Here is a 25,529-nt window from a genome sequence, read left to right on the forward strand (position 1 = left end):
TCCATGTCGCATGATAGTCATTTATATGCCGTGAATATATGGGATGTATAATTGTACCTTCAATCTATGTACTCAAATCATACATTCGAAGGCTATGCATCCTTCTTAGTGTAGTACTGTGTCATATCATGCTGCAGCACATTCAACCCCTACCAAAAGCATTAGTATCCCATCATTCCAAATCTGAATATAGGTACAATACTTACCAGAGCAAACCCTTTTGCAAGTTCCTCATCCTTCTCAGCTTTAATCAGTGTTTGGAAAAAGTCATCATTGTCCCGTGCTTTATCCGGGTCCTGATTATGGAGCCGTCGGAAGTTTTCACGAGACATGGGATCAATGACCTCCTCCCACATGCGCTTCCGGACCTCGGCGTATTTGTCAAGGATACTGTCATCCGCCAGTCCCTTGTGGATACCCATTAGGGAGTCAAAGAGGTTTCCCACGTCGACGATGCCACCCGTAAGGCCAAGACCACCACTACAACGAAATCATTGTTAATGTACATCTATTCAACTCTCTCATGCCCGTACTCACAATGGATTGCAAACATGTGCCGCATCTGCCGCAAGGACTATCCTCCCAACCCGGAAACTCGGCGCACATCGTTGCTGTAGTTTATACGGGTTGCAATTGACGATCTTGTATTGATCCGGCTTCGGATTCCCGGGCAAAATCTCTTCCCACCGTTGAGGTTGACGGGCAATATACTCTTCTTTAGTGAGACCCGGGATATCTCCATAAGATATACGATATAGCCCGTCCGCAGTGATGCGAGCTGCCATGTACCAGTTCGTGGGATGGACAATAAAGTTGCTATCCCAGTACCCGAAGCGCTCCAAGTCGTAATAAACCTATTCATCGTGAGTGGCGTTGTTCGAATGAAAAGAAAAGGACATACGGACATTCGTAGCGACGATCTGTGCATCCAATGTTTCACCCGGATATTCAGGACCAAATAATTCCCTCCGCACGGTACTACTTGCCCCATCACAACCAATAACATAGTCTCCTTCGGATCGCACTATGCCCTCGGGCGTCTCAATGTCAACCCATGCTTTCTCTTGATCTTGACCAATTTTAACGACACGATGAGACCATTTCACATGTGCGGTAGGCTGGCGCTGAATATGTTCGTACAAAAGTACCCCGAGGCGATCCAGGGGAAGGACTTGCATCTTGTAGGGATAGTCGTCTGGCAACACGTCGAGCTTCATTCCCGCGATGAAGGTAGTGTCCATCTTTCTCCAGGCGAATCCCTTGGGTGTTATGCCGCGCGCTTTGACATCGTCCAGGACGCCGGCTCGTTCTAGCTCATAGGCCGCCGGAGAGGCATAATGTGCTGCGCGGGGCTGGTCGTCTAGCTGGGCGCCGGCATCGAGGAGTTCGACTTCAATGCCTTGTTTGGCGAGTAGGAGGCCTAGAATTAGGCCCGAAGGGCCTGCTCCGACGACGATTACCTGTTATGGATGTTATTAGATGCCCGATGCTATGAAATTGATTGTATCACCTTCTTGATCGCCATAATACCGTATACAGTCAACGCTTGAAAAGGTGGCGGGTTTATTGATGAGATTATATCGCAACCACCAAGAGGCACTGAGTAAAGAGACCCCTCCCCCGCCGTGGGGCCAGGACCACCTTAGCCAGGACCACCTTAGCCAGGACCATTTGGACTAATTCCATCATAGGAGCCGATTGTCGGGGTACATGATTGCGGGGAAGCAGGCGTTCAAAATGCGGGGCGGCTCCCGGGGTAATTCCGAGCGCACCATTACCCCGGCTCAGTAGTTCACTTCGTTTTAGTTCTGTTCACCAAAGAAACTGCCGTTGGAAGCTGATCGACGGTGCTCCATCCCAAGAGCTGCGGGTCTGCATGGCATTGACATCCTGGGCGTAGTCGGACCCACTGACTCTATGATCCATATGGTCTGGTGTTTCCGACCCTATCTCTGCAAAGGCAGCTCGGTTACCAGGTCCAGATAGTGGTTGTTGGCCTGCGGCTTTCACAGAGGATGTTGGCGAAGAGGACTGCTCTTGCTCATGGGTTTCCTTCGTGTTCCGCTTCACTCCCCCGTGGACTGCCGTAGAAGAACACTCAGACTCAACAGATTGACTATCTGGCCTATCGCTTCCTTGGCTTGTACATACTCGTTGCCATTTCCGGACGCTCTGTACAGAGTCAAGAGGAAATTGAGACCACTCTTCAACGCCTTTCTTTTCAAGTCTTGCCAGTGGTGCGTAGCCTGTCCTGTCGCCTAGTAACGAGTCTCCGGGGAATATATTGGACAGGTCGGGATCGGAGACTTGAGAAAGTAATCTCAGGAGAACACCCTCTGTCATTTGCAGTCGATGCTCTAATGCTTCAACGTATCCCCTTGCGGGTCCTCTAGTAACTGCGTTAACGAGTTTCTCAACGCATACCTAGATATCACACATACCGCCGCAACTGCTCTGGCCAATTGCATGGCCGGTTATACTCGTAACACTGCCCACAAACAGGCCTGAGATCAATCAGTTTAGGAAAAATTCCAGGTTGTTAGATTGTGAGTTCCTTACTTCTTGCCACTGCACTTAAAATTCGACTCTTGTCAGTGTGCGATGGAATTGGTTGTATGATAAACACCCACCTTCTGTTTGCGCGACCGACAGGCATTGCACGCGGTAGTAATTCTTGATGGCTTCTTTTCTTTCATACTGGTCCTTTGGCGTTGCATTCTTGATGGATGGATTGGAGATGGTGAAAAGTGAGATGGTGGGGGAAGGAATCGCCTGAAAGTTCTGCCGACCGTGGGATGAACCATCAGCCAGAGTCAAACTGCCTGAGGGGATGGCATAGGTGACATTTCTTAAATGCGGGCAATTCCCTTCTTTGTAGCTGATATAATAAGATTTTATTCTCGCTGAAATGGTTCACTTGTATCGTATTGCGTCTATCCCAGGCGACGGCATCGGCCCTGAAGTGGTCAGCGCCACCATCCAAGTGGTCGAAAAGCTCGCCAAAACTCTCGGAAGCTTCAATATTGATTTCACCCATATCCCATGGGGAACGGCATATTACAAAGAGCATGGCAAATATGTCTCCGATGATTGTCTTGACACGTTGCGCAAGTTCGACGCCGGACTCTTCGGGGCAGTTGGCGCCCCAGGTAGGACCCTACAATTCTGTACGTTTGCCGCTGTCTAACATCCACAAGATGTGCCAGACCATATCTCACTGTGGGGCCTCTTACTTGCCATCAGAGGCCCTCTGCAACTCTACGCCAATGTGAGACCAGTGCGAACATTCCCCGGCACCAAATGCCCCCTCAACACCGCGACCGAGGGGATTGATTGGATGCTCGTCCGTGAAAACTCAGAAGGCGAGTATGCTGGCCAAGGTGGACGTTCACATGTCGGTCAGCCATGGGAAGCCGCGACAGAAGTTGCCATGTTTACGCGTGTGGGCATTGAGCGCATCATGCGCTTCGCGTTTGAGACGGCCCAGTCTCGACCTCGAAAGCAGCTTACAGTCGTGACGAAAAGTAACTCCATGCGGAATGGACTAGTTCTCTGGGACGAGGTCGCGGCGTTGGTTGCGAAGGATTTCCCCGATGTGACATGGGATAAGATGCTTGTGGATGCGATGACTGTCCGCATGGTCGGTAAACCACATTCTATTGATACCATTGTCGGCACGAACTTGCACATGGATATTTTGTCGGACCTTGCAGCTGCACTGGCTGGATCAATTGGTGTGGCTCCTTCGGCGAATCTGGATCCGACGCGCAAGAATCCGTCCTTGTTCGAGCCTGTTCACGGTAGCGCGTTTGATATCACTGGAAAGGGCGTCGCGAACCCAGTTGCTACCTTTTGGTCGGCAGCGGAGATGCTGACTTGGATTGGTGAGAAAGATGCGGCAGACAAACTGATGGGGTGTGTCGAGAGGGTTTGTGCTGCGGGTGTGTTGACGCCCGATCTGGGTGGCACGTCGAATACCCAAGGGGTGGTTGATGCTGTGTGCAGCGAGATCGAGAAATTGAATGTATAGATTGGAAACATCATTCGAAAAAAGCATGATAGTTTTCGGAGTAATTCTTTGATACCTGGATACAATTCTGATGGAAGCTCGAAAAATGATACATGCCCAAAGCACATTTCCACTAATTAAGAGATGAACGGGTTCATCATGTCTCATAAAGTTCTCTGGCCGTGACTGTTGTTACCAGAGCTGCTTGTTTCTAGCTATCTCACAATCTTCAACTCAATTCGAGATGATAGGGGCACTGTCATCCCACGAATTCTCCGCCGCCGCATCCACCAAGAAACTAGCCACGCTTTTACGGCTGGCAGTAGCCATCAAGGGAATCCCCTTGCCATCGTGCGGCCATTCTCGAGTCGCCATAACATCAGTATCCACCAGCCGAGCAGGACGAACGAGAACACTTGTGACGCCACTAGTTCGAACCGCCCTGTCTGTTTCATTGTGATCATCATACTGATAGCTCATGTTGGATTTGCTCATCAGCAGACGGAGTATGCATGACATATTCGGCCACGATGCACCAACACCAAGGGCTTGTAGAATGACTATTTTCTTTACCCGAGATTCTTTCATCACGGTAACAACATTGGTGTTGCAGTCGGTCATCAACCGTGGAGGGGAAATGGGTGCGGCGAATGGGCTGTCGCTGGCGCGGGGAGCGCTGAGGGCCACGATTACCACATCTGGGACGTGATTTTGAAAGACTTTGCGGACGTCCGATATATTTGTAGGTGTTCCTAATGGGTATGCGTTGGATTGAGGCTTTGACGTCGTAGAATGGGGAAGCTTACCTTTGACGATGCTCAAGCCGTCTCGCTTCTCGATCACTGCAGGGTTCCGGACGAGAGCAGTGACATGGTGCTCTTTTAGGAGTTAGCAAACATCCTGTTTTCCGGCTTTGTAGTGTGCAGATGAATGTATCGTACCTCTTTGAAGTAGCTCATCCACGACGAGCTTTCCAGTGCGACCACTGGCTCCGATGACTAAAGCATGCATTTTGAAGCCTTGGTGATCGAAAACTACGATTTAAGGTAGATGACGAAGATATGGAATGGTATTGAAGATGATTATTAGAAACACAGAGAGAATCCGGCCTGCATTCTTATACTTGAGGGGCTGAGTGTGCACCCAGCCGGATCCGATCCCGGATCCGAGATGCACAACACCGGCCCGAGACAGCGGTCTAGCCAAATCAACAGACACTAGGTGTTAGTTTGTTAAGAAAGTAGAAGGCCCGTTGGAATAAGCATCTAGTCCTCCCACTCAACAAGGATCAGAGGGGTAGTATATAGCGCAACGTTATCTCCGACGGCATCGGTCTTAGTGTATGTCAAATAAATCTCGTTACTGTCGGCCGGAGAAAGTGCCGGATTGGCCTGGAGAGTATAAGCACCAAGAGAATAGTTGCCGTTAACCCCAGAGTAGAACTTGAAAGGCTCAATCCAAGGGCCCTCCGGCGCAGAGGCGGTGGTGATATAAAAGTCAGCCGAGACCGAGTTGGTCGGCTGACCGATCCACACATAGGCCTGCCAGGGGTTGGAGTAATAATAAGTGCCTTGGCCTCCTGCACTGGCATTATCAATGGTAGCGGCAGTATCACCGAGGACAGGCTGGGAGCTGGTCCAGGTGCCGCTCACGTAGTATTCGTACTTCGACTTGTCCTCAACACTGGCGACAGGTACACGCGCAAGGTTAACGTCCCTATTAGTACCTTGTCCCCAGAGAAAAATGGTGTCATCTTGCACCACACCACCGTAGGTTCCATAAGGAACATCGCCCTGTGCCCAGAATGCCGAGTTGATGATCTCAGCTGTGGGAAGATCGTCGGCTCCAGATGTGTAGGTAATCTTGTATAGTGTCACGGATGGGTTTTCAACGAGGTCAGATAGACCGGAAATATGCGAGTTGCTAATCCACGTATAGCCTGTGGTGGTGGTACCATTGAAACTCGTCACCAGTGGAGGAGCATTGGCCCACAAGGGGTACCGAGTGCCATCGGAGCATGCACCAGCCTGGTTGTCGTCACAATTGCCAGGGACGAGGGGGTAGAACGAGTCATCGTTGTTGTCGCCATACATGCTCAGTTGAGTGCCACCACCAGAGACGAGATTCGTCCACGAGGCGGAGCTGGTGAATAGAGGCAGATTGGGGATGCCATTGGAGTCATAGTGCTGGGAGTCTCTGCAAACCCATAGTGCACGGTCTCCAAAGAGATTAGAGCCACAGGAATCCCGGTTCAGGGTCGGGTCGGCCAGAAGACCAATGACTTGCGGTGTGCCTTTGACGGTGGGGTTGCTCGCGCCTCGTTTTCTCGTACTTGGTGCGGCGAAAGCCGTGTGGGCCAGAAGAGTAACAAGAGAAGTAAGGAGCATGGCGAGTCAAAACTTCTTTTTTTTTTGCTTTGACAGCGAAAGACTGAAGCTCTTGAAGAGTCTGTGTGATTTATATACAAGCTGTTTGTCCCTATTATTTAAGCATTGCCTACTTCTTTCGCACTTGGGCAATTTCCATCAATTGTCCGACACTTCCCAGATATCTGAAACCGGCACGGAAATCGCTAGGTGCTCGGGTATCGGCTTCGCCCTCAGACCCCGCCGTACCTATGAAGACCTGTGGGGTCGCAATATATTAGGTCTTCTCATTGCGGGGACGTTTGCCATTTGCGACAAAGATTGAACTTTTTTCTGGTACTAGTAATTAAGTAGGCTCACCTTACGCGTACACTTATATCAGCACCAGAGTTAGAAAACCTATCACAAGAGCTGTTCCGCGAGTACAAGATTAGTGTCGAGACCCAGACTGCCAGCACTTTAAATATCGCCCGGGTCGTAAAAGATAGTTGCATTAATGTGATCGTCAACAATGCTAGCGTTATACCGTTCCACCTTATCAAAAGTGTGAACGCATGAGTTCAGTGCAGAGTAATGAACAGTAAGCACGATGGCCGACTCACTCTTGTTTGGGATCTCGAATTGAAGTCACTTGTGTACTAAAAACTAAACAGAACAGACCGCGCAGAGGCGTGCTCAGTTCTACTCGGGCAAAAAGCGGCGAGGTCTGAGCACCAAAACGGATCAGGAATGGCAGAGGAAATCAACTACCCAGATGCAGACTCAACTTACCCTTGAGTACGCAAGACTTCGGATCTTTTTTGAACCAAGATATACTGAACCGAGCCATATTCGGGGAAGCAAAGAATGACTGCAATGTATACATCGGGTCCTAACAGTAATCAACCGTCTGTTGCCAAACATGGCAGTTTTTCAAGCGTGTGGCAGAGGGACTCGGGACACGCGAAAACGGATATTCGGCGCCGACTTGCGCACGATCTCGGTGAACAATGTTTACGAACCAATACGAATTGATTAATTGCAATAGTGTCGGGGCGGCGCGTCGCGTTATTGCCGCAAAGTCCGACTTAATATAAGGATAGCGCGGGAAACCTAGTCCAAGCGATCTGTTCACCTAACATTTCGTGCCGATCGGTGGACCCCGCGGAGACCCCTTTGCCATTAACAGCCCAGTTTCCTTCCATCAATCCTTTGCATGTGTCCCAGCCCAAACTCTATACCTACATAGACTCGCGAGTAAAAAAAGCCGGACGTAAAAAAGCCGAACATAGAACTGATCCCGCGGCGAACGCACAGCCCTGTTAGCGCCAACTCGCTTATGGTCCAGGAACTGCGATGAGTTCATATCTGACTTGACGCCTCACTCAATCCTGCGCCATTGACGCCCTTATCAGCGAGGGTTGCATCGAGGACCCTAGTTCATCTTCATGGTGATTGCCACGACTATGCCATGCGCTAGGCTGCAGGGGCCGGAGTATCGACCAATGCAAAGCAAGCGGGCAGACAAGGATCCCAGGATCTAAGCGGTTTATGGTCAATGCACAACGCCCACAGTCTATACACTGCCGGCTTTGATGAACGTTATTCTATTCGTTGTTGGGCTTTGAAGGCGGGGCCCCGGATTGTCTACATCGTCAGCTTTGTGGTCAGAAACGAAACTGGTGACAGAAGGGGGCAATTGTGAAATTTTCTCTTCTTCCTGTACCTTCGACAGGATGTTCAATACCTTTGTTGGGACGAAACACCATCATTCGACCAAGGATGCACCTGAGCGTCGACGAGCTATCGCTGCGAGAGCCTGTGTGGAATGCCGCAGGCGGAAAACCAAATGTATTGGAACTCAACCCTGCACCGGGTGTCTGGCTTGCAAGGTCGAATGTGTCTTTCCTGAAGCCCGCCGGCGGGGCAGAAAGTAAGCACTCTCTACTCACAGTGAAAAGAGCAACTCAAACTAACAAGGAGGGGCAATCTAGAAGCCTAAAGACCTTGGCCATCGACGGTACCAAAGATGACTGTGAAGCACTGGTCAAGATTTTATTTCCACATAGCCCGGTTGAATCTCTTAGGGGCATGTCCCGGGCGGCTCTGCTGGAGCGTGCTACAATAGAAGGCGACTATTCTCCGGTGACAAGTCACCAAAGCTCGTCCGCCACGTCTCCTGATATGACAAGTTCAAACAAGCCACGGTCAGCTCCGCACTTGGAAGCGAATGAGGGCCTTTTCAAGCTCCAGTGTCAGGATTCGATTGTTTTCGACTGGGATGAGACATCACCGGAGACTCGCCAAGGGGTAGAGGATGACGTGAATGCACTTTCATTCTTTCAGGAACAACGATCTTCATTCGTCGATGCTGCCGTAAAGGATTTAAGAAGGTCATTGCCAGCTCGTATCATGGAAGGGGATCACATTGTCTCAAAAGATCCTTCACCAAATGAATTTTCCCATACCCCACAAATCATCCCATCATCGACTCCAAGCAGAGTATCTTCGTACCCCGAAGAGCAGCGGTTGATCGACGAATACTTTGCCGGAATTCATATTTTTGCTCCGATTATTCATGAGCCCAGCTTTCGCAATAAATATTCGACAAGGCAGGACAGCCCCGATAGATCGTGGCTTGCTCTTCTCAACATGGTCCTCGCACTGGGTAGTGTCACCTCCTCCGCAGGTGACTCAACCGACGACTACCAGTACTATCTCCTCGCCAACCAGTACCTCTCATTAGCGAGCCTGGGCAGCGGACGACTGGAGACATTACAGGCCCTGATGCTCATGGGCGGGCAATACTTGCATTTTCGTAATCAACCGCATATGGCTTCTGCTATTATTGGTGCTTGCTATCGTATCGCAAGTAGCCTTGGCTTGCATCTGAGGGGATCTGAAGACATTGAAGGGCGAATTAATCTTCAAGGAGAGGTCAAGCGAAGGAATTGGTGGTCTATTTACGTCCTTGACACGTGGGGTTCTATGACACTTGGAAGGCCCCCAGTCCCCCTTGGCATACTGATTGATCCTCCGAAAAATATTATCGATGACCAGGTAAGTCAGAATGTTCTATGAAACTGCCTTCAAGCTCCCTTTGGATGTGAACGACAGCATATTGACATTCCTTAGAGAGGTGAAGTTCCACCGACTGAACCAACGATCCACGCCCCCTTGATCCACAACATCCAACTATGCAATATTATGAATCGAATTCAAGATCGCCTCATCGTGAACCCAATGCTGGAATATGAAGAAATACAATTCTTCGATGAAACGCTTGTTGACTGGTTTCAAAGTTTACCGCCATTCCTACGGTCCAATGACTTCAATGCACCCAGTCTACAAGACGCTCGCCTGGTCCTTAAATGGAGATACCAAAACATTCGATTCCTCTTACATCGTCCACTTTTGCTCGATACGGTCATAAGAAGGGCACCACTTCAGTCTCTACCTACAAAAGACCAGATCATCATCTCAAAATGCCGGAATATTGCGGCAGATTCAATCTTCAGCATTCAAGCCGAGTGGCGCCCAACTAAACTCTGCTGCTGGAACGCAGTCTTCTTCCTCTTTCAAGCATGCCTGATCCCGTTGCTGGCTTTGACAGTGGAGTCCTCAGACCACTGCGAGTATCAAAGTTGGTACAGCCAAGTCCAAATCGGAATTTCTCTCTGTGGGACCATGTCACAATTAAGCCCTATTGGTCAAAAGACAGAGGCCTTTTTAGAACAGCTGTTTTTCACTGTCATCAATACGCCGTCGTCAATGTCCCATTACCTGGTCTCTACAACCCTACAGCCCCCTGCAGAAACACTCATGGGACTCTTTGCTGATGATTGGGACTATTTCAACGAAACCAACGCCTTCGCTCAACTTGACTGCAGTGATATATCTTGTTTTGAGCCTCAATTTCTACCACAGCATCAACAGCCCTTCAGTTGAATAAATATCACGACATATTCCTTGATTCTCGCCCGGCTATCTCGGCCTATAGATACACCGCAACCTCAATGATACCCCGAAATCAGAGTTTCCATTGGAAAGCTTACAACGAACTCACTAGCCCAATAACTCCCCACTCAAGGTTGAACCGGCGCAGTGGTAACCCCAAGAAACTGGTCACCCAGGCCAAAAATATAAAACACTTGCCGTGGGTCTGAACTAACCCCTCGGGAAGACGACTTGATCCACTTGGCCTGTAACGTCGTGCACACTAGTCGGCTCCAGCAGTGGAGTCTGCACCCGAGCCACGGGAGGTCCGAGTGGGAAACACACGGGGTCAATGAGCATTTGCCTAGTACTATACTGGCTCGGGGTAAAGCCTCCCGGGCCCTTCGCGACACCGTTGTAGACCTATAGTCGTTGTCTATCCCTAACTTTGATTGCCAGGGTCCTGCTTCCTTGATTCCTTGTTCTTAGATATTCGGATGGCCCCGTATGGAAGGGCGTATTTGTTGTATTTTTAGTGGATCAGGTCAGTTGACTTGACTTGGTAGAGAAACGAGGTCGAAGAGCATGCGACAGGACCCGTCGGCTTGAAGTTCATTGAAGGTGGATCCAGATTTACTCCACCCTGCGCATAGATTGTACGTGTTTAGTGGGGTTCTGCTAATCGTATTCCACATCTGTAACACTCCGTAGAATGGGCCATATATTTCCGAACGGACCATAGTAAATTGATGTTGCTGAACAAAGACGTATAGTTGTGTTGTCGTAGCCGGTATAGGTCATGTAGAACGTGCCGGGCACTCGAACAAACCGAGGACTTTCACGGCCACCAGGTGTCTCATATGGCTCCGTGAATTCCAGCACAGGCTTGTCATATGGAGTAAAAGTCACTCTCTATTTAGACTATGCGAGGCCGATAGAAGATGCTTTTGTTTTGTTTTGGGGCGCGATAGAGCATCACCACCATGTCATCAACAGTTCATAGCACTAGTATCAATAACCAACAATACCTGACCACATAAAGACAGATAGAGATGATCTATGAGGGGTTATGGCCATGAGACATCGGACATGTCCAATTGAAAACGTCCCTTCCAGCCTAGGAAACAATCTACACGCTCGATCAAGTAATGGAATCCAGTGGAGTTTGTGGAGAATTTGACTCAAAGCATCCATGAATGCTTCGAGTCGATCTATCTCTAATTCAATATATGCACCTGTGAGTAAATGCATTTGTCCTAAGAGACTGGATAAGCTCAGGGTCTACACCCAAACATTTGAAAAGCACTCCAAGAGTTTATGGTTTCCTCATGTATGTACCTGTCAGGTGATTAGTGTTATTTTCCATTGCTGCCGACTTGGAATGTGGGGAATTGGGGGTGGAATAACATAATGCCTCTCGCCCAGCCAAGACTCTCAACCCCTTGAATGTATCGGCCAGAATGGCTAAGTAATTCATTACCAAGGGCGCCCTTCAAAAGGCCCAGACATTCAATTTTCATTGAGCCAAAAGATGTAACACGCCGAGCGATGTGATCAAATTCCAACCATAGTGCAGTAAAAATTTGGCTTTCTTGTAAAATGTGGTGAATGAAACGGCAAATTCGTGTACCAATTGGAACTTCTCGCCGAAGTTACCGGACACATGACAGGTGGTCCGTGGGGAGAAATAAACAGCCACAAGGCACAAGATCTCCTTACATTCAAATATCTCCCCACAAGTAAAGAAAGCAAAGTATGCGAGCAAAGTCCCGAATCCCACTCGGAGCACTCAACGCCCCTTAACCGATCATTCTGAGGGAGGTGAAGGAACGCTGCATGTCAATAACATTAGAACCCTTGGGGGAAAGAAAAAGGTTGAGCTTCAGTCATGGCAAAAATTGGCGACGCCCTGTTTGTCATACCAGATGGCCCATACACTTCAGGGAATATAAGAAGCTAGAGGCTGGCCCCAGGATCCGGATTTATTAACCACCACCAGTCGTCAGCTTTTCCAACCTTTTGATCTCGCTACTTTGAACTCCATCTTCGTTCTTTTTTGGGAGAAGCAACCAGGTGTGTTTGAGATACAATTGCGCTTTTGTTTACCATTCCGACTGACTGAATCATCTAAGCCGAAATCATGCAGCTCACCTACCAATCCATTACCGCCTTCGTGGCCTTTGCGCTCTTCAACTGTGCTACTGCCGCACCGACTGCCGAGGCCGCATCTGGTGCCGTGGCATGGGCTGATCCTTGGGACTGCCATCGGTTCTATGAATGCCCCGCTGGTGGAACACCGGTCCTGAAGACTTGCGGTCCCGGCACCGCGTTCCAGGAAAAGACTATGGTCTGTGACTACGAGCACTTGGTGGCTAGCTGCTGGCGTCACTAGGAATCTTGGAAGAAGTATCTTGAGGATACGGAGGAGAAACTTAGTGAAGACCTAATCAATTCAACAACTTTAAACACCCAGACGGCATTTCAAGCTTCACTTAACACGGAGTGCGTTTGTAGAAGCTGCAATGAGTATATTGATTTGCCACCAGGGCAGCAGAACTTTTCAAGGGATTACGAGTTCAACTCTTTATGCCCCGTTGGCCTTTACACGAGCAGAGCTCTCTTCCTGCACTGAGCTTTCCCGGCCTCGGGGAAAAAGCCCGGCCTCTTGCCCAACGTAGCACTTGCCCACAAGCATAAAGCACCTCTCTATACCCCGATTGGGAGCCGGGATGAGTCGTGGTGGGATTACCGGTAGAAGCAATATGGATAAGACCCGAGTCAGGTTTGTAAATTTAGACCCTGGACTCACTCGACGTTGTTTCAGTAACAGAGAACACTAATTAGTCGGGGGTTTCGGAGTCCTTCTCTTCAGTTTTAATACACGACAATCTTTTTGTCAGACTTTTCTCCAATTTTGAACGACCTCAAAGCCCGAACAACACAATAGCTACTGGACACACAAACGACAGTCGGGATCTAGGAGAATCATCTAAGCCTTTTCACGAAGATTGCAGATATTGTTCTCGGTACCATAGCGTCTGAAATGATTTAACTCTCCTGTTTGCAGCGACTGATTTCAGCAGCGATTTTCCTCATCCCCGTAGGCCGCCCACATCTTAGGTTCTTAGATCATGCGTTCTTCCATAATGCTTCTATACAGGGCTAGCAATTGCTCACAATAACCGACCTTGTGGTACCACCCCGCGGGCCGACAATCTCGGAGAACAGCTTGATAACAGCTTCACTCTCAATATCTGGACTTCTCCAGCTTGACGTCAATTGGTATGCCATCTATCGTGACAATGAGCAAATAGCATGACCAACCCTAGCAAAGATCCCGGCGGTTTCCATGGCATGATTTGAAACTCGGTTGCTGGGTGCACGAGTGATCCTTTGGAAGTCGACTATATTTAGCTCAGCTCCGATAGACCGGTCCCCTTCCAGAACAGGTAAATTCTTATGACACTTGATAGCTTCTAGAACTCGCTTTCACTAATCTAGTTCATTCCATTCAATCCGAGGTGGGGCGAAAGAAACTTTATCGGCTGCGGCTGTACTAACATTTGTGGATACGTAAATGCTGGATCCTCGTTTCGCTCACGGAGCCAAAGAACGGAATCTTATCCACGTGGCCCACGTGAATCAACGAGGGTGTCTCCATAGTCGATGAACTTGATTGGTTATTATAATGAGTATGCGTCCCTCTTGTGCTCCAATGCCTTCAATCCAATGGAATTGAAACTTGACTTGAGACATCGGGGACGAAAATAGCTACCAGATCGCAATTCCTCGGCCTCGTCGGCTTACGGAGGCTTGTTGAATGGTCGATGTTCCAATTCGGGAGCCATCCAGTTCTCAGCTATATCATGCATTCATGCACAATCACTCTAGGGCAGCTTATATTGCAGCTCCGGAAGAGCAGTCGCTAGAGGGGATCATTGCGAAGTGGCCATACAGAATGAGGCCTAAGCATGGCTGTGCGGACAGCGAGCCCCTGTTCTTCACATCCTACGGCAGTGCCTCTTTAGTAACTGGATTGTAACCCCAATCCGACGAGGAAGGTCTCCTTGCGCCACCTCGGCATTTTCGATTTGTCAGAATTGCATGCTCGCTATCTTACCAACTATCACACAGCCCATACGTTACCGAGCCTGTTGATAGTCACATAACCTTCCAATGCCACTTGGGCACAAATCGGGATTTCTCGACTCTCACAAACTTAATAAATTATTACGCAGGCTCGCTTAAAATAACCATCGATCTCGTGGCCGGATTCACTGAAGAAGGCCGAGAACAGCCTGGAGGGGTCGCCCTACGTCATCGGTGGGGCTGGGGTAGAGACGTACCTTGATCTGCCGACTCTTGCGACCGGCGATCCGAGATTTTCTACCACTTTTCATATGTTTGCCACTCCATCTTCCTTCACAGACAGCGACTGAGACGGTATTGACGATTTCCGACATCGGGTGATTCTCGCCGTTCGCAGGAGCTTTGCTCTAAGAGGACAAGAGAAGATAAGAGATAAACGTAGCGCGTGCGAGCGATTCAAAAATGGTGAGTTCTGCACAAGAACTTCGAGATGGCGACCGCCGCGCACGGGAGTTGTACCACTATTTTCAACCCGACAATCCAGCACTTCTTCCGTCTGAAAAGTCGACCGGAAGATGCATCGATACGTCGAAGTCTCCGGCCAAAGCCAGTCCAAATCTTGTGTTGACGGCCCTCGCTCAACTGGCGGCAATGAGGCTAGGTGTTCAGCGGGCGATCATTAGGTATATCACACCCATTTCAATCATTTTACGAAGCAGTTCGTGGGGCTCTCGTTGCCGTCGCTCACCGGAATGGCACGGGGTACCGCACCGAGCTTGATGAATAGAGATGGTTGCTAAACAATTGGAAATCTTATAGCTTGATCGATCGAGAAACGCTTTACGTTGTAGCCGAGGCTTCAAAATCGCTCAATTTGGACAAGAATGGACTATATGACGAGGATGGCGACGGTCTCTGGATGGGCTGCTCGCGCGGCCCTGTTTCGGGGACTCTGTGCGAGGTAAGCTACAAACTCCATGCAAGCCTCGGTGGCCTAGTTTAGTTCTACCTCATGTGGAACCTTTTTTTCCCTTCAACTATGTACTATGAAGGACTGCGCTGATTACATTTCATACACAGAAAACCATTACCTTACGGTCCTCTAGCGAACAAAGATACCCATTTTTTATCGTGGACGATTTGAAACGCCACCCGGACTACTGCAATATCCCTTGTGTTGCCGAAGCTCCCCACTTCCGGTATTATGCAGGCACGCCCTTGATAACGAGCAACGGAATCACCATTGGGAGTTTATATGTGATCGATCCTCGACCGAACATTTCTTTGACAGAGTCTCACAGAGAAACCCTCGGGACAATAGCGAATGCCGTTATGGAATACATGGAAACGGCGCGTCAATCGCTAGAAGCGGATCGCTTGGCCAAAGTGCTTTCAGGACTCAATTCCTTTGTGCAAGGTGCAGTCACTTCTGATACCTCGAAGAAAACAACATACCAGAGTGCCGACCGTTGGGATCAGGACCTGTCCCGTACACAGAGCCCTTATCAGACTCCTTCTTCCACCATTGAGAACGATTCAGACTCGTATTTCAAAGATACTGGAATCATTCACCCAAGGCATTCAGCAAGTCAAACAAATAGTGCGGATGATTCAGATGGCCTATATGCCGGTGCTCCTCGTTTTACCCGCCCTCCTCGCCCTCCTCGCTCTCCCCGTTCTCGTTCTTCTCGCTCTCCCCGACACTCTCCTTCTTCGCCTCCTTCCCATTCTTTAGATCGCGAGCCATTGAGCAAAGGAGCCCCCAAACTGCCATCGAGTCCCGGTAGCGTTGGGATGAGTCAGACGTTTCAGCGCGCCGCCGACACCATTCGGAAAAGCCTGAATCTGGGTCAAGATGGAGGCGTTGTCATCTTCGGCAACAACGCTCGCGTAGAGCTTCAGTCTACACTTGATATGGACCAAGACCCAGAGTCAAAGCGGAAACTTGCTACAATATGGGCCATGTCGGATACAGAAGCTCTTCCTGATCGCATCAATGGGGTGTTTCAACCTCACCCGGCTGCACAGATGGATCTGCATTTCGCTCGCCGGTTCTTGCGGCGTTACCGGCGTGGTGGACTCTGGCACTTTCACCAAGATGGAACAGCCTTCTCTTCTGATGAAGACTGCGCCAGCTCCGGGACTCAACCCGATTCCTCTGATCTATCTTCGGCACCACTCACGATGAACCCGCAGTCATTCGGTGCATTGCGTGAGAAAGACCAGCAGGCACTGAAGAAATACTTCCCCAATGCAAAGAGAATAATGTTCGTCCCCCTTTGGGACTCGTTCAATTCTAGGTGGTTCGGAGGCTGTTTCAGTTGGAGCTGTCTCGAGACCCGCGTTTTTAGCGCCCATGTTGAGCTCGGTGGATTTTTTGGGTTTGGGTCTTCTCTGATGGTTGAATACAGTCGCATCCAGAGTCAGGAGTCGGACAAGAAAAAGGACGACTTCATTAGTACCATATCGTATGTGACACATCCTTGCTCTCCTCGTTGCAATCCTGAGTGGTGCGTTGGAATATCTCATGCTAATTGGTTTGAAGACACGAATTGCGCAGTCCGCTGCATGGTATTCTAGCAGCCAACGAATTTCTTGCCGAGTATGTCGAATCAGAGTTCGCTAAGAGACTGCTTGACACGATCCGTGCTTGTGGTCAAACTCTGCTGGATACTTTTGAGCAGATTCTAGATTTCGCCAAAATCAACTCCTTCGCAAGTAAACGACAGCGCCTCGGATCAAGCTCCCCGTCTGCTCGCACTCGCCAAGGTGCAGAAAATGGCGCTTCTCCAGCACAGCCGCTACGAATTCTCAAGTCAGTCGATGTTGTCGCAATCATCGAAGATGTCATCGAAAGTGTCTACTCAGGTCGCATTTTGTCAGGTGCAGTACCTGCAGGCAATAGTGCACTTAAGTGGTCTTTGGATGGCACAGAAGGCAGTCATGGAACCACAGAATCTACAGATGTTGGACGAATCGACGTTTTCATCGATGCTGCACCCCGGGACTGGGAGTTCCTCCTGGAACCAGGGGCGTTGCGACGTGTCGTCATGAACGTCTTTGGAAATGCGCTGAAGTACACTCAAAAGGGATCAATTTCTGTTCGCCTAGAAGTCATCCACGCTAAAGGAAGCGGTAGCCCGTCCGAAGGCGTTGGTTCTCCAGTACTTCTTCTAACAGTCTCTGATACCGGTAAAGGCATCTCAAGTCAATATCTTCGATCCGATATTTTCACACCATTTTCCCAAGAAGATGTCTTATCGCCAGGTACAGGGCTGGGCCTTTCACTTGTTCGCGACATCCTCCGGTCGCTGAATGGCGATATCACAATCGAAAGTCAGGTTGGGGTGGGCACTACTGTAAAGATGAAATTTCCATTGGGGCAACCTGAAGAACCGAAAGTTCCTGAATTACCTCCCTCAGTTGTGGACTCAGTTCCTGCTGCGTCGAATCTCATCGGGCTAGTGAAGGCAGGGCTTACTGGAAAGGCCTTGCGTTTCGCTACTGCCCGAGATCAACCATCCAACATTCCCACTTCGAACAATATGATCAAAAATTATCTGACAGATTGGTTCGGAATGAAGATTCAAAAAACTTCGGAATCTACTGCATTTGTCGACTTGCTGGTTGTCGATGAGTGTGACTTGGATCTTACCGAAAATTTCCACCATGAAACGTCATTTTTGATTCTATGCCATCGAAGACCTTCGTGGTCAACCATGGAATCGACCAAGCGACCTCCAAACACCGTCTGGCTTACACTTCCCTGTGGCCCTCATCAACTCGCTCGAACCCTAATGGGATCTGTCAAGTGTATGAGGTCAAGTCAACCAATTCAGCTCGACGAGCCATCGCCTCTTGGATTCACAGAAAACCTTTCTGAGCTTAACAATCTCTTGAAGAGTCACACCTTGTCCGATCAGCAAAACATGGGACCCGTTTTGGCGTCAGATGCCTCACACTTCAATCCAGCACCCAACACCACGACCATACATAATCGGCTTGTTCCAAAAGCCAACCCATCTTCGTATAGTTTAACAGCTAATAAAGCTGGCGACATTTCCGACAAGGCATCGCCGACTGAGTCCGGAGCTGGCATCCGGATTCTTTTAGTAGAAGATAACGCAATCAACCTCGCTCTTCTCGAAAAATATCTTACTCGAACAAAGCATGAGATCCTACACACAGCTGTCAACGGGCAAGAAGCTATCAAGGCAGTACAGACGATGACCGCGGATTATAATTACATATTCATGGGTGAGTAGCTCTTTTTGTGTCCCTAACAGTTGGATGGGTTTTTTCTTGAACAACTTTCTGATTTGAGTACGAATAAGATCTATCTATGCCCATAGTGGACGGCTTCGAGGCGACTCGGTCAATTCGATCAATCGAACGGGCACGACAAACAAAATCGCCAGCTAAAATCATTGCACTCACTGGCTTGGGATCCGACGAACATATCATGAAAGCATATGCAGCTGGCGTCGACGTCTTTCTCACGAAACCTATATCCTTCAAAGACATTCTGAGGTTATTAGATGAACAGAAGGGTATCTTACCTGGGCATCAACAATGATATTCCGGGGAATGAACATTTAGTTCCGATACCCATCACTTTCAAGTGTTTGGCATGCCTTTTTGAATTTCTTCCTATATCTTTTCTTTTTTCTTCAGACTTTTCAAGGTTTCTAGAATTTTTGCATCTTGTTTATAGCGGGTGATCAGAGGCTGCGTGAATTTTTCTGGGCGTACTATCTGTCGTTTAATACGCTATGTCTTTTCAAACCCACTCCCGTCATTGTATAGTATTCATTATAGCCTGAATGAACAGTCATCAGTTGACAAATTTAGAATTAAAGTCGAACGCCTATGGAAACATTGATGATCTATATATTTTTCTTGTTTTTTTTTTCTTGAATCATGTTGATTTCTTGCTCTAGAGTCGCACGCAGAGTGATCTGTCATTTCGTCCAGCACAGTTGAATACTCATTGGTATTTGCTTCTTTTCGTAACTACTATCAAAAACTAAGCACTCCTGGAACTGGGACCCTTCTGGGTTCGGAGCATCTGCACCATTCCTCTCGTTCTAGCAACATTCTGATCTCCTCTAGCGGCCAGTGCCTCAAATGAGGCTCGGTAGACATGAACGCCCTCGGTGAACAATGGTCGTTTGTCCTCCCATCCAGTGAGCTTCCGGATTTTATCTGAGCTAACCCACTGCGGGAACTTGATCACCAAGTTGTCAAGTTCAGCTGCATCATTTGGCGTCGATTCTACAAACTTGACGCCTCCGGAAATGTCGTACTCCTTGACGAGAGAATTCGCCACATGCTCTAGTGTCTCGTACTGGCGTCCCGAAATGTTGAAGCACTGGCCTGCAACCGCCTGTCGGTCCTCGTGCTCGGCAAGCGCCACGTAGGCCTCAGCACAGTCATCGACGTGGCAACCGTGCAGGATGGAAGTAGGGGGTGCGGAAAAGATAAGAATGCCGCCTTTCGCGGCCTCTTCTGCGAAATCAAAAAGGATACCGTAATAACTGCCACTAAGGCCATAGATAGTAGTCGGGCGAAGGACAGCTCCATCAAATAGTTCGGGATATTCGAAGACTTTGGGGGCGTTTTCAGCTCGCGGTCTCAGCATCTCTGGGGCCTTAATCGGGGATTCCTCGGTATGGGGCTCCAGGCCAGGAGAACCATGGAGAGAAGAAGACATTCCATAATCTTTGCATCCGGAGGTGAAAAGCACTAGAGGGCGCGTTCCCTCTTGGTTACTAGTCACTGAGAGGGTTCGGATGAGATTCATAGTATCTTCAAAGTGAGGAAGATAGTTGTTGAGGTCCTCGGTCACCGAGACGATGACATCGAGCGTCTTGGTTGTAGCGTGCAATTTTTCCAAGAAACATAGATCCGAGGGTGATCCAAGGAGCGGGCGAATCTCATCAGCTGCAAGAGCCTCGACGGCTGATTCCTTGCGGACGAGTCCAAAGGCAGTCCATCCTGCGCGAACAAATGCTCTCGCTACGGCATTTCCGATCATGCCATTGGCTCCGGTGACAATGACGGTCTTTCCCATGCTGTTGGCAGGTGAGGCATATCTTGAAGAGAAATAGGCAGTTGGTTTGTGCCTTGGATTAAATTATATGAATTGGATAGTCTCCGGGGCTGTCTCCTGAGCACTTGTTTGGCATGTGCCACCGCTCCTGCGGAATACATATTCCTCGCCGGTTGAACATCGCTCCGAGTAGAGAGCCCCGGTTGCTTCCGAAGTGTTTTAATGTGAATAAGATGCATATTTTAGTGAAGTAAATAAAACCTTTCTCATTGATCGTTCGAACACTGAGCTGTGAAGTCCTCCGCAGCATGGAATCTGAGATATTCACTATATCATGTGGGTTGCAAGAAAGACGGACAATGAAAACAATGAATCTAGATACAAACCCTGCGACCTAACCATCCACTGGGCTCGTGCACACAAATGAAGTGGTCACGCTCTCCGCATAAGCAGACTTCAAAGTGACGATGGCGGAGTAGGCGCCAAGACCCGCCAGAGCCAAGGCACCAAAGAAGTAGAATATGTTAAATACACTAAGCATAATCCGCTTGGGTCCTAGGGAAGCGAATCCGCGAGCCAGTCTCTTGATGCCGTGGTCATGTCGCACTGTGGCACCGGTCATGGGGTTAAACCCTTCTCCATCGTCCATGGCTGCTCGGTGGATCCAGAAAAGAGTGGCGAGCATGGGAGGGAACGTGTAGGTAAAGTGAAGGATACAGAAAGACGCGACCACGGATGTTAGGCCGGAGAAGTTCGGAATACCGGCACCCAGGACGAAGGCAATGCCCCAGTAGATCGGAATGAGTAGTGCCCATAGCCACTTTCCGGCGTTGTTTGTCAGAGGAGGAGCACCGAACAGACCGACAAGAAGGTTGTTATAGAGGACTAGAATATAGTTAGTTTATTGATCGAATGGTGCTTAGTTGCTTTGGGATCATACCTTTCAGGCCGATGTTGCCATACAAACCAGCTGCAATGACTCCACTGAGCATAGCGAAGACGTTACCGGCAGTCTGAATGCTGTATTTACTGATGCCAAGATATGTCGGGTTGATAGAGTACTGCCCCTGATAACCGTACATAAACAGTCCGTAGAACATGTAGCAGAAGTAAATGAAAGCTTGGGCGGCCCACATGCCGGTCAAGAAGTCTTTGGGACGCTTCATCTCAGCCATGAACTCCGGGAAGACCATGGCACCACCGTAGGCAAAGACTGCCTGCATGGCCCCGCTAACGGTGGCAGCAAAGTCGCCAGTGTTAGGGATACCTCCAGTGGTCATCACAGATGGAAAGACGCCGTTCACAGGCTCGACAGATGAGCCATCGCCGATACTATGCCCAGCAGACTGGGATCTGCCCGCATAGTTGGGAGGCGTGTGGGCAGCGCCACCCATGGTAATGAACATACAGAGAAGGTTAAACCAGACAGCTGCGTTTGCTAGCCATCCAAACTTTTGTAAGGTACGAACCTGACCAAGGACAAAGCCAACCAGAGCCCAGATGAGACAGCAAATGATATAGCAGAGCTTGAATTGGGCGGCCTGGGATAATGCTTCTCCGTTGGAGATGATAATCAAGCCAACATTCAGCACAAGTTGGACACTCTGCAGGAAGTTGAAAAGATGCTGCATCCACGGTCCATACAGACGGAAGGCCATATCTCCGAAACTGCGAAGTGGGAACTGGTAAGAGTCCAACCCAAGGAATGTCTCCCATAGAAGGTATCCTGAATAGCCCGCGAGGCTGGCGAAGACGGTGTACAAAGCCACACCAGGGCTGAAGTCCCAATTAGCTCTGCTTGACCAATTTCAAAAGATATACGCGACACTTACCCCCAGCCCATGGTAGCAAAGGCATATGGCAAGCCAAAGGGCCCCAGGATATCAGTTGTGATAAGATAGAAGATAGCACCTCGGCTGGCAGTGCGAAGCGCGCGAGAGGCATTGATCCATTCCTCGTCGGTGATGAGCCTTCGATTCTCCACGCTGCTAATATTCATGGTCGAGGCATCTCGGGTCACATTCTTGGTTTCAGGCTGGACACCCGAATCATTCTTGGAAGGGAAGATGATCGACAGGACCCCGGTTTCCTTTTCAGTCAACAAGTCCTCCTCAGCGCGAGTCCGTTGGGCATAATAATGGTACTCTTCAAACGTGACGCTGCGATCGTGGAGCTTGCGATGTTGCGGGCGAAGGGCGACACCCACAGCTTGCGCCGAAACAAGTGTATCCTGAACTTCACGCTCCTTCTCATGAAGCCGAGGATCGCCCCGGTCGAGAGCCAGATTCGCAACCTGGGCCATTGTTTGAGTTGACAGTAGATGGTGAAGGAAGCGGCAGCAAGAGGGATAATTTTTGAGGGGCGGGGGGGGGGGGTATACTGGCTATATGAATCATAGTGGGCCGAGCCAGTAAATGAACAATATCCCTAGGGTCTCATTTCCAAACGAATAGGAGACCCACTAAGGTGGCAGAGCGCTTGAGTCTGATTGCAAGTATCGCCGATGCGCCACTGAATTGTCGAATAATGATCTAAGCATTTAGCGGGCGAGCTTAGCTTTCATGGGTCTGCCTGTCATTCGACCCTTGGGTGGGGAGTTGTCTTCTTGGAGCCGAAATTGCGCGGTACAGTCATTCGATGACGGCCGAAACTTGCCGCAAGAGCCGTTTCGTCGAAAGGTGGCGATCTCGGTATCTTCGGATGGATCTGGTGTCGATTTCGCATCAAGCTGCGAGATCCTCGATGCTGGTTTTGATGAAGTAGTTAAGCAAAGCTGCCTGTCATTCGCAAATGAGTGTTTACGACTCGTGCCAAATGCATTGGTCAAGTATTCCTATTGACACAGAGGAAAGAAGCATCGAACTCTTTGAAAGCTTTCTAGCAAAGACAATGCGCATTTCCTGGTGGACCCTTGTTCGGGAAATGAAAGTGGACCGCGCGCCACATGGTGACCGTGGCGAATAGGCACTCACTGTCATTCTCGAAACGCCCCACAAAAGCTTATGCCTGTGAAATTGTAGAATTGGATGGCTTCGGTCAAAATGCGGCGATATGATGGTCAAAAGCAACAAACAGACTAACACCGTGCACGAGCCGGAGTCAAAGGTGGCAGACTTGGAGTCATTTGGGATGAATTTGAAACAAAAAAGGAGCAGCAAGGGATAAAGCTGAACTGCAATGCACGCGTGCGGTCACCTGACATGGGATGACGGACCGATGCTGTGTCTCGCTTAAATATTCTTTTGGATTAATATCACTCGGCAGGTCCTATTCCCGGGTGGAGGGTAATTTATTGATCTAGTTCATTTTACACGCTAAGCCTTGTTCTTGAGGTCGGTCTACAGATCAATCATGCTTTCTACGCCGAGAAACTACGAATTAAAATGCCAGGCAGCCAAACCCATACTATATCGACGCTATACAGACAATGTATTTCTCATAAACACATTAAAACGCGAGTATTGACAATGGAGCGAATTAGGAGACATAGATCATAGTATTAACGGTTGCTGAATTCAAAACGGGAGGGGCCCATCAGGAATGGAAATAAATATAAGAAAGACTCATTTGTCTAACACGAATGGAAACATCGCCGTCAACAGTGAAATGGTGCCAATTGTCGCCAAATCCTGCTGCCTTCCACTTTCAAGGAGAGTGAACTACTTAGAACTGCATAGCGGCAGCGAAGATAGCGCCGAAGACTACGGCAACAGCGGAGAAGGTGGTGCGACCAGCAGCGTTGAAAACGGGTGTGGAGGACGGCTTGACCATGCCGATGCTGGAGGCAGCGGGGCTGGAGCCAGATCCAGATCCAGAGCCAGATGAAGATCCGGCAGAGACACCAGCGGGAGCGGTGGGGATCAGGCGCATGGAGGTCATGGAAGCACCGGAGGTAGGGCAGATGGTGGTAGTGGAGAAAGTCACAACAGGCTTGGAGACAGAGGACTGGCCAGCGGAGACACCGGGGGCACCGGACATGCCGGGGGCCGAGGGACCGGTCATGGAAGCAGCGGGCATGGTACCAGCGGGCATGGTAGACATAGTATCGGCAGGAGCGGTACCAGCGGGCATAGTACCAGCGGGCATAGTAGGCATAGTGCCGGCAGGGGCAGTGCCAGTGGGCATAGTACCAGCGGGCATGGTAGGCATGGTACCGGCAGGGGCAGTACCAGCGGGCATAGTACCAGCGGGCATGGTAGGCATAGTACCGACAGGGGCAGTGCCAGTGGGCATAGTACCAGGGATGACGGTGGATTCGACGATGGCAGAGGTCTCGGTGTCACAGGGGGTGGTGGTGGCCTCGGCAGGAGGGGAGTTGGAGATGACAGTGGAAGAGACAATGGCGGAAGTCTCAGTGTCACAAGGAGTAGTGGAAGCAGCAGGGCTGGATCCAGAATCCTGGCAATCAGCCTCACCCAGAACAGCCAGACACAGGTTGATGGGGATGTTGATCAAACCACCGGAAGAGGAAGAGCTCTGCTGGCAGTGGGCCTCACCGAGGACAGCCAGGCAAACGTTGATGGGAACGTTGATCAGGGCACCGCTGTCACTGGAGGAAGAAGAGGCCTGGTCACACTTGGCCTGGCCGAGGACAGCAAGGCAGGCGTTCACGGGAACATTGATCAAGCCATTGCTGGTGCTGGTCTGCTTGCACTCAACCTCTCCAAGGACGGCAGTGCAAAGGCCAACGGGGATGCTGATCAGGCTCTCAGTGGCCTGGGCGCTGGAGGCAGAAGCCGCAAGGGCAACGAGGGAAGTAATAATAGACTGCTTCATCTTGTCGGGATTAACGTAGAATACTTGAAATTAAGAAAAGAAGGCGTGATTGATAGAGGCGAGGAAAGAGTGGACGCTGAGGACAGCAAAAAGAGTGACAGACGACAAGATCTAACGAGAGAATGAAGCAGTTAGTGTGTAGAGAAGGAAGATCATAACGGTGGAGGTCAAGAGCCTTATACCTCCCGAACGAAGCACCCTGGCCTCCATCTCCACACTAATCTCGCAAAAAGGGGGCGTCTGTGTCGATCTGCAGGGCTAACTGGCAGCCAAGCAGGAAAACGGTACCTGAATAAGACCAGACCGGTCTATTCGCAGCACT

At 49.7% G+C, this 25,529-nt stretch overlaps 10 protein-coding genes across 10 annotated transcripts; 4 read left to right on the forward strand and 6 right to left on the reverse strand.

The window, feature by feature from the left end:
• Positions 1-92: 92 nt before the first annotated feature.
• N7443_002062 (FAD-dependent oxidoreductase) lies at positions 93-2,468 on the reverse strand (the record flags this gene model as incomplete). Its single annotated transcript, XM_056882118.1, has 5 exons — positions 93-149; positions 207-480; positions 538-854; positions 906-1,460; positions 2,442-2,468. 5 exons carry the CDS (start codon positions 2,466-2,468, stop codon positions 93-95), a joined length of 1,230 nt encoding a protein of 409 aa, XP_056743959.1.
• A 440-nt stretch (positions 2,469-2,908) lies between these two features.
• On the forward strand, positions 2,909-4,030 carry N7443_002063 (CheY-like superfamily; the record flags this gene model as incomplete). Its single annotated transcript, XM_056882119.1, has 2 exons — positions 2,909-3,149; positions 3,198-4,030. 2 exons carry the CDS (start codon positions 2,909-2,911, stop codon positions 4,028-4,030), a joined length of 1,074 nt encoding a protein of 357 aa, XP_056743960.1.
• A 213-nt stretch (positions 4,031-4,243) lies between these two features.
• Positions 4,244-5,020, reverse strand: N7443_002064 (NAD(P)-binding oxidoreductase; the record flags this gene model as incomplete). The annotated part of the gene is made up of 2 exons (XM_056882120.1): positions 4,244-4,887; positions 4,951-5,020. The coding sequence occupies 2 exons, from the start codon at positions 5,018-5,020 to the stop codon at positions 4,244-4,246; spliced, it is 714 nt and encodes a 237-aa protein (XP_056743961.1).
• Positions 5,021-5,274: 254 nt separating this feature from the next.
• Positions 5,275-6,396, reverse strand: N7443_002065 (uncharacterized protein; the record flags this gene model as incomplete). The annotated part of the gene is made up of 1 exon (XM_056882121.1): positions 5,275-6,396. The coding sequence occupies one exon, from the start codon at positions 6,394-6,396 to the stop codon at positions 5,275-5,277; it is 1,122 nt and encodes a 373-aa protein (XP_056743962.1).
• A 1,740-nt stretch (positions 6,397-8,136) lies between these two features.
• Positions 8,137-10,302, forward strand: N7443_002066 (fungal specific transcription factor domain-containing protein; the record flags this gene model as incomplete). The annotated part of the gene is made up of 3 exons (XM_056882122.1): positions 8,137-8,287; positions 8,309-9,414; positions 9,490-10,302. The coding sequence occupies 3 exons, from the start codon at positions 8,137-8,139 to the stop codon at positions 10,300-10,302; spliced, it is 2,070 nt and encodes a 689-aa protein (XP_056743963.1).
• A 2,128-nt stretch (positions 10,303-12,430) lies between these two features.
• Positions 12,431-12,682, forward strand: N7443_002067 (chitin binding peritrophin-A domain-containing protein; the record flags this gene model as incomplete). The annotated part of the gene is made up of 1 exon (XM_056882123.1): positions 12,431-12,682. One exon carries the CDS (start codon positions 12,431-12,433, stop codon positions 12,680-12,682), a length of 252 nt encoding a protein of 83 aa, XP_056743964.1.
• Positions 12,683-14,841: 2,159 nt separating this feature from the next.
• On the forward strand, positions 14,842-18,955 carry N7443_002068 (hybrid sensor histidine kinase/response regulator; the record flags this gene model as incomplete). The annotated part of the gene is made up of 5 exons (XM_056882124.1): positions 14,842-15,062; positions 15,199-15,340; positions 15,460-16,847; positions 16,925-18,636; positions 18,732-18,955. The coding sequence occupies 5 exons, from the start codon at positions 14,842-14,844 to the stop codon at positions 18,953-18,955; spliced, it is 3,687 nt and encodes a 1,228-aa protein (XP_056743965.1).
• Positions 18,956-19,405: 450 nt separating this feature from the next.
• N7443_002069 (NAD-dependent epimerase/dehydratase family protein) lies at positions 19,406-20,452 on the reverse strand (the record flags this gene model as incomplete). The annotated part of the gene is made up of 1 exon (XM_056882125.1): positions 19,406-20,452. The coding sequence occupies one exon, from the start codon at positions 20,450-20,452 to the stop codon at positions 19,406-19,408; it is 1,047 nt and encodes a 348-aa protein (XP_056743966.1).
• A 373-nt stretch (positions 20,453-20,825) lies between these two features.
• N7443_002070 (putative amino acid transporter) lies at positions 20,826-22,733 on the reverse strand (the record flags this gene model as incomplete). Its single annotated transcript, XM_056882126.1, has 3 exons — positions 20,826-21,316; positions 21,372-22,207; positions 22,264-22,733. 3 exons carry the CDS (start codon positions 22,731-22,733, stop codon positions 20,826-20,828), a joined length of 1,797 nt encoding a protein of 598 aa, XP_056743967.1.
• A 1,361-nt stretch (positions 22,734-24,094) lies between these two features.
• On the reverse strand, positions 24,095-25,207 carry N7443_002071 (uncharacterized protein; the record flags this gene model as incomplete). The annotated part of the gene is made up of 1 exon (XM_056882127.1): positions 24,095-25,207. One exon carries the CDS (start codon positions 25,205-25,207, stop codon positions 24,095-24,097), a length of 1,113 nt encoding a protein of 370 aa, XP_056743968.1.
• Between the last annotated feature and the right edge of the window lie 322 nt (positions 25,208-25,529).

This window comes from Penicillium atrosanguineum, assembly GCF_028827265.1.
Source record: "Penicillium atrosanguineum strain IBT 20685 chromosome Unknown utg000002l_segment0_segment0, whole genome shotgun sequence".
NCBI lineage: Eukaryota > Fungi > Ascomycota > Eurotiomycetes > Eurotiales > Aspergillaceae > Penicillium > Penicillium atrosanguineum.